General features: G+C 41.1%; 1 protein-coding gene across 8 annotated transcripts in view; it reads left to right on the top strand.

Moving 5' to 3' along the window:
* LOC121898247 (unconventional myosin-VIIa) overlaps positions 1-13,936 on the top strand; it is an 81,938-nt gene that overhangs the window by 44,179 nt on the left and 23,823 nt on the right. For all 8 annotated transcript variants that reach the window (XM_042413195.1, XM_042413196.1, XM_042413194.1 and 5 more), the window contains 7 exons: positions 1,643-1,801; positions 3,904-3,996; positions 8,394-8,488; positions 9,730-9,814; positions 9,935-10,153; positions 11,101-11,208; positions 12,567-12,776. In XM_042413195.1, the coding sequence (XP_042269129.1) occupies positions 1,643-1,801; positions 3,904-3,996; positions 8,394-8,488; positions 9,730-9,814; positions 9,935-10,153; positions 11,101-11,208; positions 12,567-12,776 (969 nt within the window). The remainder of the gene's footprint in view (positions 1-1,642; positions 1,802-3,903; positions 3,997-8,393; positions 8,489-9,729; positions 9,815-9,934; positions 10,154-11,100; positions 11,209-12,566; positions 12,777-13,936) is intronic.

Here is a 13,936-nt window from a genome sequence, read left to right as displayed (position 1 = left end):
GTATGTTCGTTCCTTGCTGAGCTGCGGCGGAGGGATACGTTCTAGTCGTCCCGTGTAGATTTGTTGCCGGAACCGGCTTTTTACTGTGTATTTATTTACACTTAATCACTCATTAACTGTTATCAGCTCAACTGGTGATATTTTCTCGCAGCTCCTCTTCTACTGAGCCTTGCAAACTGTTTATTTATGACCATTTTACCAGCTGTTAGCCACAACTTAGTCCTTTCAGGGTCCCTCAAAACGAATCTCTGGAACGCATTTTTCCATCGCTGGTTTCTTTCACAACACACCAGATAAACACAGATGTGATCTATATTCCATGTCAGGCGCAAAACACTCAAAAAGTCGGAGCAGGTTGTTACTTTAATATTAGTGTCCAAAAATAGTCAAGTTATCAAATTTGCAAAGAAAAAAAGTCACCTGAAAGTTTCCTCTGAGAACGTCTTGAGTAGTAAAAGCCGGATAACATCAACAGATTCACACGCCACTACCAGGATGTATCCCTCCGCCAAAGCTCAGCGAGGAACTTCGGTCCGCAGAAACAAAAAGAGGGAATTTCGTACTAAACAGCTGAACTTTGGAACGAGGGATTTAATGTCGTTCTGAGAGCTTCAGTATGGAGAGCATACACGTACATAATAGCGCATCAGTATTAAACCCGAACCCATCCTTTAAAGTTGAGACGCCTCAAACAAGGAGTGAACTCAGGGGTTAGGGTTAGGGTTAGGGTTAGGGTAGGGTTAGAGTAGGGTTAGGGTAGGGTTATGGTAGGGTTGGGTTAGGGTAGGGTTAGAGTAGGGTTAGGGTAGGGTTATGGTAGGGTTAGGGTAGGGTTAGGGTTAGGGTAGGGTTATGGTAGGGTAGGGTTAGGGTAGGGTTAGGTTAGGGTAGGGTTAGGGTAGGGTTATGGTAGGGTAGGGTTAGGGTAGGGTTAGGTTAGGGTAGGGTTAGGGTAGGGTAGGGTTATGGTAGGGTAGGGTTAGGGTAGGGTAGGGTAGGGTTAGGGTTATGGTAGGGTTAGGGTTATGGTAGGGTTAGGGTAGGGTAAGGTTAGGGTAGGGTAGGGTTATGGTAGGGTTAGGGTTATGGTAGGGTTAGGGTTATAGTAGGGTTAGGGAAGGGTTAGGTTAGGGTTAGGGTTATGGTAGGGTTAGGTTAGGGTTATGGTAGGGTTAGGTTAGGGTAGGGTAGGGTTAGGTTAGGGTAGGGTAGGGTTATGGTAGGGTTAGGGTTATGGTAGGGTTAGGGAAGGGTTAGGTTAGGGTTAGGGTTATGGTAGGGTTAGGGTAGAGTTATGGGAGGGTTAGGGTTATGGTAGGGTTAGGGTTATGGTAGGGTTAGGGTTATGGTAGGGTTAGGGGTTAGGTTAGGGTTATGGTAGGGTTAGGGTTATGGTAGGGTTAGGGTTATGGTAGGGTTAGGGGTTAGGTTAGGGTTATGGTAGGGTTAGGGTTATGGTAGGGTTAGGGTTATGGTAGGATTATGGTAGGGTTATGGTAGGGTTAGGGTTATGGTGGGGTTAGTGGTTAGGGAAGGGTTAGGTTAGGGTTATGGTAGGGTTAGGGGTTATGGTAGGGTTAGGTTAGGGTCAAGCTTTGCCACTCCGACCTGAAACTAACAGCCCTCCTGTCGCTCTCTGCAGTTGTTTGACAGGGAGCTGTGTGTGCGTCAGCTGAGGTACTCGGGTATGATGGAGACCATTCGTATCCGCCGCGCAGGATATCCCATCCGCTACACCTTTGTGGAGTTTGTCGACCGTTACCGGGTGCTCATGCCTGGAGTCAAACCAGCGTACAAACAGGTACAGATGTGTTTGTTTTAGGTGTTAATATGATTTATCATCGCACAGGGGTGTGTGTGTGTGTGTGTGTGTGTCATGATGGTGTTTTTGTGATTCCTGGGATCAACCAGACGACACCACATGACTCTGTGTTTTGTCACCATGCAGCTTTTCCTACGAGCCAACAGCAGCTTGTTTTCCTTGGACCTCCACATGTTGTGTTTCCCTCCCTCTGTGTGTGTGTGTGTGTGTGTGTGTGTGTGTGTGTGTGTGTGTGTGTGTGTCACATTGATAAGACAACTATCCAGAGTTAATGTTTGTATTCGGGGTTCAGATTGGACTCATGATTAAACTCAAGTTTGCACACGTGTGACTGAAATGATGATTACTTTACTCAAACATTGAGATCACAATTGTTAATGTAGAAAAGCTAATTATCATATTTTTAGCCAGATGTTCATGTTCTCAAGAGGATGAATTGTAATAACTCAATTTCTTAAAGCAGCTGGGCCCTGACAAACTTCCCTCTGCACAGAGCAGCGTGCAAAACACAGCAGATCGTATCAGTTGTTGCTAATTAACGTTAGTTCTGTGAGCCACTTGATGTGGAGGCCGAGGTGAAAGTTGGCGGATGTCGGGTGTCTGTGCTCGCTGCACGCCGGTGTCTGGACTCAAAGATCAGTTGTGAGGGAAGACATCTCACTCTGTAACACTACTGTACAATCTCCACTGGACTCAAACAGCAATAGCAAAATGATGTCGCTGATCATCAGTTTCAGGAGATGCATTCTCCCAGTTAAACTAAGATTATCAGCTTGCATAATAAATAAGATGTGCTGTGTGTATTTCAGTGTGCCAGATACATATTTAATCAACTTTTCTGCCACTGTGAACATTTATATCATTTTGTAAACTGGGTATCCTTGGCACAAAAATGTCTTAAGTTCAGTCTTATATAATTTTCAAGTTGTAGCTACAAGTTATGAACATTAACTCAAGACTGTTTCCGTCGTCTCAGCCTGCAGGTTTCAGCTCAATGTTTTGAGTTTTAGTTATTAATCACGTTAACTCACAATGGATTCAATAAGGTGTTTGAATGGATTCAGATTAATAAGCAGATCTGAGACTGAGACTGGATTCTGATTGGATAAAGTGCTTTCAACCAAAGTCTAATGCAAGAATAAGCAGCTTATGTGATGTTTGAAAAGGGATGCATGACGAAGTTTACGTTTCTGTCCTTTGTTGGGTCCCAAGTACATCTTCAGACATTAGCTGTGTCTCAAATCACATACTTCTCTTAGTACACGTTCATCTAGCACACTGTGTACTTACTGGTGTAGTGCGCAAATTTCTACAGGGTAGTGTTGTCTCAAATCAAACACAGCCGTTGTGCACTTACCGGAAATGACGATCGCAAATTAGCATTAGCTAGCGTTAGCATTAACGTTATTGTTAGCGCTACCAAATCATCACAGACTGCTAAATTAACCCAAATAACACACTGATGGCTTATATCTGACAACAGTATAGTGGTGCTTAGTGCTAAAACACATGTATAACTTACATTTGTATAATGTGGTGATGTTCACTGTAGTTACAACGTACTCGGCCGCCTTTTCCAGTTTGAAAAGTGGTCCCTCCCCTTCTGCTACGTAGCCAAGATGGCGACCATTGAGGGCGAGAAGTGTCCATAGTTGCACACTCAACTTTTTGACCGTTTTGAGTGCACCATCCGGGTTCTCACAGTGCATTTTTCCACACTTCTCAGTGTGAACGCACTTATGCACTCAAAATGTTCAGTGTAAGAACAGAAGTATGTGATTTGAGATGCAGCAATTCTTACATTGTTAAATTAGCCTCTGCATCATGTGCTCATTGTATGTTTGATGTTAATACATAGATGCATTAATGTTATTTCTCAAAAAAAAAAAGTCTTGGTTCCACATTTTTCTCCTTGTTTGTAGTTTTTTAAACTTATGTCCACAAGTTCTTCATCAAAACAAATAAAGAGCGTTTATCTCAAAGCTCCACTGTGGCTGAGTACAAGCTGCCAGCATGTCTGTAGACTCTCTGTCTTCTTTGAATACAAACAAATGTTGTTGTTGTCGTCTGTCTGCCATCAGGAGGACCTGAGAGGAACCTGTCAGAGGATCGCTGAGGCGGTGCTCGGTAGAGATGATGACTGGCAGATGGGAAAGACCAAGATCTTCCTCAAGGTAATCCTGCGTTAAACATCGACTCCACTCGTAGGAAGATGTTAGAAAATACAGATTGGATCAAATCTGACCTTTAATTTTTTTAAAAATTAAAACTTTACTGTATCAATATGGTCTGTCATGGAGATAAATGAAAAAAAAAACGTTTCACACAACCTTTAAATCTACTGTTCATGACATGAGAGTGCTTTTATTCAAACATCTCTGAGACCAAATAATCTGCATCAGAGGAAGGTGCGACTAGAACAATGAGAATCATCTCCAGCCTCTATAATGTTTCTTATCCCAGACAGTATACGGTAGTGATGCAGCACCGCTGGTCTTCTTCTTCTTGGATGGATGTGAGCCTGAAATGGCCTGCGTGTAAAATAACAAATATGGCTCAAACATCTCAAATCAAATGTGGGTCTTTTTTGGTAAAGATGCTCTCAGCTATGTGTTTTCTGTATTCTGGTTTGTTTTGGTTGACATGTGGCTTGTTTATGGCCCAGATCTGGGAAACAGGAGCAGGCCGTGTATGGGCCGGATCTGGGCCGGATCTGAGCACCGGCAGTTTAACTACCTGGGATACTATTTAAATTATATGGATGTTAGTGTGTAGATTAATGATGAATTGGCATTTGTGCCTTTATTTATGTTTTGCTGTTGCACATCCTTGACTTGTGACAGTTTGGTGCCGTTTGGAGGCAGATTTAATACTTAATGTGTGATAATATTGCAAGATTTTGGATCAATTGACACCTTTGTCCTTAACTTACCGTTCCTTTTATTATGGTTTCTGCTGTATTATGTTTTATAACGTTGTAAGATTTATGATACATCAGCACTTTTACTCTTAATTCACTTGTTATATTCTGTTCTTGACCTTTGGAGAGTTTTGGGGTTATATGGTTGTTGCTATAATGCAGATTTATTGGTGTTGTTGTGTCATTTTTGTATTTTTCTAGTCTTTCCTGTGCTTTTTTCTGACTAACCTGGATGGTGATGCGATGCTTGGGGTTAGTTAAAGGTGCTCATCAGTCAAACTAATTTCTGTAGTCCTCTGATTGGATGATTGAAGCAGCTTCTATATATGTATGTATATATATATATATATATATATATATATATATGTTTATGGAAGTGTTGTGATGCTGCACAGATACCTGATGAAGGTCAGACAGACTGAAACGTTGTGATTTAATAAATATGTCAACAGTCGACACTTTTGTTTCCTGAATGTGTTAAAGTCAGCAGAAGGATACTTTAGAATATATTAATATAAAACAAAATAATTATAAGAATATGATAGTACCATCATATATATATGTCTATGTAGCAGAATTATACGTCAGTTATTTCCTTGAACATTGTTTTAAGCTGCTCACCTGCAGCTGACTGGGAATGAACCAGTTCATCCCAGTGGTGAGGCTCTGCTGTGATTGTTTCCAGTTGACACGTCTGCTGACAGGAAAGACTGCGTTTATGTTTCCCACTGTGTGTGTGTGTGTGTGTGTGTGTGTGTGTGTGTGAGTGTGTGTGTGTGTGTGTGTGTGTGTGTGTGTGTGTGTGTGTGTGTGTGTGTGTGTGTGTGTGTGTGTGTTAGTGTGTGTGTGTGTGTGTGTGTGTGTCTAATATGTGCTGTGAATGTTCATATACGTGTGTTTTGGTTTCCCGCCCAGTGATGTTGTTCTCAGGTCCAAACTAGAGGAACATCCCAGCTGGTTGTCACGGTGACACTGTTGTTTCTTTCCCCAGAGGTTGAATGAAAATATCAGCTGATAGTCTGTGTTTTGACAGCGTGCAGTTTTGTTTAATGATAACTTGACACACCCGAGAGGATGAGATTTAGACGAACAGGCAGACCAAACTTTGTTTACATGTTGTACATTGATTCTGAAGTTGTATTAGTTTTTTTTATCATGAGAGTTATGTTGAGATGAAAGTACAAATTATTATCTTTTTGTCCACTCTGGTGTTTTTCCAGCTGTGGATCTTGTTGTGTTGAATGTCATCCCCCCCTCTCGCCCCTTGTTTCCTGTCTATTTCTACACAATCAGCTGTCATATGAAGGCAAAATAAATAAAGATGACCCTCAACTTGTGTTGTCTAGAACAAAATCACATCTGTGTCCTGAGCATTCAGTGTAAACCTGTGAATCTGAGGTTTAACGTAAACCTGCTGCTCATCTGGTCTACAGAGGTTTAAAGTAACACATCTACAGCTCAAACTATTGTATTCATTTGAGGAGAATCTTTCCTCCCTATAACCTTTATAGCCGTCTGCACAAGACGAGTGAGCTTGGATTGTAGTTGAGCTGACAGGTTACTCTACCAGGCTCGAATACCTGATTAAACTCCAGCAGTGTGTCCCTGGTTTAGGTTATTGGTTGCTGAACCTGGACGCCAGCTGTAGTTATTCAGCATGATGTGAAATAATCAGTATGAGGAAGATGACTGTCGCTGTCTTTAGTATTCATAGCACACGTCAAATACCTGCAGATTTATTCATATTCTGTTTTTAGGGTGACTCTTTAACATCTGTCCAGCGACTACAGATGCATTTACAGACTCTGGTGCATTTACAGCAGTGTTTATCAATGTGCACTGTTCCTGTTAAATAAACCAGTGTCAGTAATTTTAGAAAGACGAGTCACTTAAGTCACTCTGTTGTTACCTGAGTCTATAAGTCTCCAAAAAATATATCAATGTATGTTAAAGTAATAATCTTGAAGATTTTCATTTAAATAAATGTCTGTTAAGTATCGCTGAATGAGTTAACACAATGTTGATGGAGCCTGTGGTTCACTGATGAAAGCATTTGCAGTATTATGAGTATTTCAAACTGGGCGTCTGTGTCGACGTTCCCGGGAAAAAATCACAAGCGGCGCACAGTTAGTGATCAGCCGGTGTTACGCCCACAGAGTGGAAGCTCACTGATGGGGTGACATACTTCAGAAAAATAATTTATTCTGAAAGAACAAGTTAACACTGTGTGAGTCGGCTGATCTTCGGTGGCTTTACTCTTTTCACGTTAACTGCTGACTTAAATTAGTCGGAACAATACGACAACAATGCAAAACAATAACAATATAATAATATAAAAGTTCAATATTTCAAAATACAGTAATCATGTATAAACTAGCTATTTCCATATAAAATCAATGGGCTAACAGAATCACTATATATATATATATATATATACGTATACATAAAATAGGCTATAAAAATGATCAATTCTATAACAGAGCATTGAAAGTGCTTTATCAGTTTATTATCTACAATTATTTACAATTCTTATCATTTCAGGTATAAAACAATTTTCTCACTCCTGCATAACTTCACTGATGAAAGCATTTGCAGTATTATGAGTGTTACAAACTGGGTGTGTGTGTCGACATTCCCGGGAAAAAATCACAAGCGAGTGCACAGTCAGTGATGCGTTTTCCATCAGCTGGCAGCGGTTGGTCCGTCAGAGACGGCGGAGGCGGAGCTAACGCAACAGACTCGCTCTTCAACTCTCTTGTGTGTGAAGTGACGTTCTGTTTTTTTCCGGCCTGACGTCACACAGGCGACTCTGATTGGATCTCTGGAGACATTTATGGAAGTGAGGTCAAAAAACACACCTGTAGTTACCACTTATCACCACAGGTGGCGCCAAACAGGAGGGATTGTTACTTTAAGATCAATTTTCTCCTGAGTTCTCTGGAAAGGATGAATCGGGTTCGGGGTGAAATGTCAAACTGGTGAACAGAATCTATAGCACCTGAATTAATGGAGCTCTTCTTCTTCTCTCACAGCCAGACTGTTTTAAATTGATTAGTCAGATATATTTTCACACAAATCTCTTGGCTCATCTGGATTTAAGGCTAACCTCTGTCAGACGTAACTGCTTAGCTGGACAGGAAGCAGAACAGGAAGGAGAAAGTGCAGGAGGAGGGGGGGGGGAGGGGGGGGGGGGGGGGGGGGGTGAAAGGAAGGGGCAGCACCCACACTTCCCTTACAGGACGCGGTCAGATCAGCCAGAGGGCAGATGGACGGATCACATGAGTAAGAGGCAGAAGAAGTTTTTTTGGGCGTTTATGCAAACTGGAAATCGGCCAGATTAAAGCTTGCAGAGGGAAAAAGTGCTGTAACTGTAGCTTTGAGCTTCCTGTGTCCTCACTTCAGGATGACAAAGATAAACCAGCTTCACTTTTAGGAGATATTTTAGCAGATATTCACATTTTCGGCCCAACTAGAGGTGTGAATCCAGGGATGTCAGTCCATATATTGCTGTGAAATCTTGTACAAACACACATGTGTAACCCTCAGGATGAGATGTAATAACTCTGATGATCACTTCACTTTTCTACTGTTTCTCCTTGCCCTAGTTTGTAGTTGTTATTCACTAGTTCTCTCTCTCTCTCTGCTGTGTAGGATCATCACGACATGCTGCTGGAGATCGAGAGAGACAAGGCCATCACCGACAAGGTCATCCTCATCCAGAAGGTGGTTCGAGGTTTCAAGGACAGGTAATAATAATAATAATAATAATAATAATAAACTTTATTTATATAGCACCTTTCATAACATAAGATGCAGCTCAAAGTGCTTTACAGAAAAAGATATTAAAAACAAACAAAACAGATATTTAAGAATAATAAAAGAAGGAAAAAAATACAATAAATAATTAAAAACTACAGTCATAAAAAGAGGTAAGAATATAAAAATAGGTAAAATCATCAGGAGATGAGATAAAACAGCTGATGACAGTAAAGAGCAAATAAAAGGTTTGATTAATTAAAAGCAGAGGATGTTTGTCTAATATGTGGTGGGAGTTTGTTCCAGATGGATTTATTTGATTTATTGATTAGGACAGTGTGCAGTTTTAAACATTAAAGATGCACTACAGCGGAGTTAGCTTGAAGCTAATTTGCATCTATAGTCCCCGACAATCAAAACATACAACAGCACAACAACAAACAGTACAAAGTCAAAAAAAACTCACACAGAACGCACATTACTAAATACAAAGCTACACACAGCAGCACATCACATACACCCACAATGTCAATTAGGAATTAATAATGTGGTCACTCAGCTGATTGGTCTGTAGTTCATGTTTTAGTTTGGCCTTGACACGAAGTGTGTAGCTGCAAAAAGCTGCATCACCATAACTACACAAGCGGGCGTTAAGCGACCTGAGCGAACGGTTCTGAACATATTCAGACATTTTTGGGCTTTAAAAACAAGTAAAATAATTTTAAAAGGTCGACCTCAAAGACCTGGTTTCAGTCTTTGATCACCCAGACTCTGATTAATCAGAGTTGATCGACAGAATATTAATCAGCAACTTTTCTGATAATTGAATAATTGTCACTTTTCAAGCAAAATGACAAATATTTATTTTCCTGCTTCTCATGTGTGATGATGATCTATTTTTGTCACACATGACAGTGAATTAAATATCTGAAGATTTTGGACTCATTCAGACAAAACAAGAAAACTGAAGACATCACAATGACCTTTAAGAAACTGGGAAATCAGTTATTTCACCTTTTTTTTTAACATTTCATAGATAAAATAAAAAATAATAGTTCCAGCCGTTGTGAATTTATCCATCTGTCACTCTAAAAAAAGCATTTTGATAAAACCTGGAGACCAGTTCAGTTTTCCTTCTTGGTGACGACACTCCCTGGTGTTCTGCTGTGTAAATATTCAGTAAATGTTCTTGAAAAGTAGTTTTTAATGTTTTTTCATTTCCTGCCATCAGATCTAACTTCCTGAAGATGAGGAAGTCTGCTGTGTTGATCCAGAAGACGTGGAGAGGACATCACTGTAGGAAGAACTACGGAGCTGTGAGCAAACCATTATAAACCATTATAAACCATTATAAAGTGCTTGTGCTCTAATAGTGATCCATGATCTTCACATCTTTCCTCCTCTCTCTCTCTCTCTCTCTGTGTGTTTGCCTTCAGATGCGAGCGGGATTCTCTCGCCTGCAGGCTCTGGTTCGTTCCAGGAAGTTGTGCGCCTCGTATCACGTTGCCCGCCAGCGAATCACGCGCTTCCAGGGTCGCTGTCGGGGCTTCCTGGTGCGCCGGGCGTTCAGACACCGGCTGTGGGCCGTCATCACCATCCAGGCCTACACCAGAGGCATGATCGCCCGCCGGCTGTACAACAGGCTGAAGGGAGAGGTAGAGACACACATAATATAGACTTGTTGTGTTTTATATGTATTTTTAAATTAAAGTAATTACTTGTCCTCTCAACACTCTCGCTGCTACTTGGATTCAATACAGTTTAACTGAGAGATTAAAGCTATAATATGTAATTATTCCACATTAAAATGTCTAAAAACAACTAGACCTATGTTATATATGTTGTTGAGTTGTGTACTTACATTATCCCAAATGTTTCCAGAGAAATCTGTAATTTAATTAAAGTAACGGACCGTTTCATTTGGTCGCCTGTCAATGGCGTCATACCTCCTCTACCAAAGAGTAAACACGCACAAGATGCATACGGCGGCGCTGTGTTTGTCCGCTACAATGGCGTCTACCAAAGAGTAACTTACACACATACAAGATAATACATCGGCGTTGTGGTTGTTCCACACAAACTGTTATAAATTGACTTTTATTCAGTTTTAAGACACATTTTCATGATAAATTTAGGTGGTTTTTAACTATATCTTTTAGCCGGAAGAAGGATTTTAGTCATTGGACGTCTGGATCTTAAGTTATCAGAGAAATAAACTGGACAAACGTTAGCAGCAGCTCGGCTAACAGCCCCTCCAGGAAGTCCGGTGGTCACCAAACATCGTCGGAGAAATATTGATTTTTTAGGTGAAACCGCTTTAATTAGTATTTTAACGTTTGTTGTGGAGAGGAGGAGACCTCTGCGGGTAAAAACATCCTGAATGATTCACACTGGAGTAATCCTATCCCGGTGAAGCTGGTTATTTAACAACGAAGACAACAACTCCCATGATCCCTTGCTACTTCACACCGTCATCACACTCCGTCTTTTGTTATTGTTTTGATTGAGACCCCTAGCGGCTGAAATTACATATTGTGCGTTTAACAAGTCAAACTGTGTTGTTTTGGTGACTAACAGCTGACTCCTCTCTGTCTTCTCTCAGTATCGAAGGAGACTCGAGGCGGAGAAGATGCGTCTGGCTGAAGAAGCCAAACTGAGAAACCAGATGTCTGCGAAGAGAGCGAAGGCCGAGGCCGAACGCAAACACCAGGTGAGAGTTCAACAAAGACGTCTTGACTTTTAAAGACATAATACGTATGTTTATATGCACTCAGGAAACCAGGTTTTGTGGTGACGGGACAGTGTGTTTACATGCACTGTGATAATCTGGTTACTGTAAACCTGCTGATATGTTACATGCAGAAGGTCACATTTCTTTCCTTTTCTTTACTTTACCTGTTGTCCACTAGAGGAAGACAAACTGTAGATTAAACTCTCAGTAGTGGAAACCAACTTATTTAGACTTGAAGAGGTTTTGTGTTGTGTTTGGACAAGAGGACACATCTTTGCTTTCACCCTCCTGCTCTGCAGTTGCATCATATTTCTGTGTGTTTGTGAAGCTCATCCACACATGTAGAAAGATGATTAGAAACTTGCTGTTACTGTGTTTACATGGATTTCTCCAGTAAACATAATGTACACAAGGAGCCTGGTGTCCATGATGGGTGAATGAGATTAGAGAAGCTAGAGTCCTGCAGAATGTTGGTTTCTTGGCTATTTATACGGTAAATCAGGTTTCTTATATATATTTTATATATTTAAACATGTGTGTGATGAAAGACTGCAGGCAGTTTTATTTATATAGCACCAGATCATAATAAAAGTGATCTCACAGGGAACTTTTCACACAGAGCAGGTCTAAACTTTACTCTTTAATTTATAGAGACCCAACATTCCCACATGAGCAGCACTTGGTGACAGCGACGCTCATTTTTAAAATTATTTCATTTAATGTCTGACTAAAACAGAAGCTTAACATAAAGTGTCCTGAACATTTGACAATTTGTAAAATTCACACCATTTCGTGTTTTGGTGGTAAAACTGCATTATCTCTCCGTCTGTCTCACTGTGACGTCATCTGCAACAGAACAAACGTGTAAAAGTGCGTGTAAACGTGTTTTCTGATTAGTGTACCTGCGTGACAGGATTTCTCTGAGTAAACTGGTTTCTTGAGTGTAAACATACTGCTGGTTCCTCGTATACGTGGACAAGAAACTGTCTTTCTCCAAGAGGAATCTATCTGGGAAAACCAGGATCAGGTTTGTCTTGTTTACATGACACTTAAGAAATCAGATTACAGGAGAGAGATGGTTGTAACCTGGTTACATGTGTCCTCATTCACTACCCTGTATATAATAGACACTCAGTAGTTTGCTTAAAAGTGAGCAGAGAAATTGAGATTTCGGACACTCACTAATCATCATTTAGTGTCATCACTCAGCTGTAGAGCCTCACAACAGTTATTTTTGTATCTACAAAATGTGCCACATTGCATTGTGGGATTGTCAGCAGAAGAGACATTATTATTATTATTATTATGACTTTATTGTTGTTATTTTTATCTTCTAGGAGCGTCTGGCTCAGCTGGCCAAAGAGGACGCGGAGCGGGAGAAGAGGGAGAAGGAGGAGGCTAGGAGGAAGAAGGAGATGGTGGAGCAGATGGAGAAGGCCCGTATGGAGCCCGTCAACGACTCCGACATGGTGGACAAGATGTTCGGCTTCCTGGGGATGTCCAGCTCTTTCCCTGGACAGGAGGGACAAGCCCCCGCTGGCTTTGAGGCAAGTCGTCAAAATGTTTTCTCTACGATATCAGAGCCACAAATCATACAGTCAAAAAAATCCTACTGTTATGGATACATATGCTAAAGATTTGCTTAAAGTGCAAGTCGTTCCAAATTTCCCCTAAACACCCACAGGTGGCACTACTGCTGTCTGTTTATTTATTTATAACCAGTTTACTGTTTCAGCTCAGAGAAACACTTAGAATAACTTAAAGGACCAGTGTGAAGGATTTAGTGGCGTCTAGCGATGAGGAAGCGGAAGTGCCAAAATCTGCAGTTCCTTGAACGACCACTTGAGGCTCCAATAGCGAGTCAATCCCCATAGACCCCCATGTTAAAATGCCCAACTTTACAGCAGAAATAAACATGTTTACAGCCTGGTACAAAAAACGGTTTTGGTCTCTAAAGCTAATTTCCTCTTTCATGACAACTGTACGGGGGGTGAATTTTTTTATAACTCAACCGTTTAAATTTTATTAAGTCATAAAGTTCTGCATAATGAAGGACATGGCCGCTTTGAGTGACAGGTCCACCAGCCGCTAGGTGGCTTGTTTCAGCCATTCGGCCCGCCTCTTTGCCCATTTTTGATTGGCTGGGAGTTAGACAGCGTCACGCACTGCCAAGATGGCGACGGCCAGAGCGGCTCACGCTGAGCTTCAAAACCACTCCTCAGAAACCAACGGGTGACGTCACGGTAACTACGTCCAGAACCTACGGCGGCCGTCCCTCTCTAGAGCCGCTGTTTGGTTTGTCCATTCTGGGCTACTGTAGAAACATGGCGGCCTCTGTGGAAGAGGACCTGCTCCCTCTGTAGACATAAAGGCTCATTGTAAGCGAACAAAAACACAATGATTCTTATCGTCAGGTGATTTTACACTAATTAAAACATACTTATGAATTATTATATTCCATTTCTGTTAGATGCCACTAAATTCTACACACTGCACCTTTAAAACATCAGAAAACGTAAATGTAAACAACATTTTTCCTGATGTCTGGAGCAGCAGCATGCTCTCGTTTTCTTGTATAATCACATTATGTGAAATCCGTATCGTCCATATTATTGTTTATGTGTGTCTACATATTGAAGCATTTGGTTGAAAACTGGACAATCTGAGCTTGTTACAAACCTTCAGTCCTCAGCTTGATGACTTGATG

The sequence above is a fragment of the Thunnus maccoyii genome, chromosome 6 (assembly GCF_910596095.1).
Source record: "Thunnus maccoyii chromosome 6, fThuMac1.1, whole genome shotgun sequence".
Classification (NCBI taxonomy): Eukaryota; Metazoa; Chordata; class Actinopteri; order Scombriformes; family Scombridae; genus Thunnus; species Thunnus maccoyii.
The sequence above is the reverse complement of the archived record's forward strand: the minus strand, read 5'-3'. Positions and strand labels throughout refer to the sequence as shown.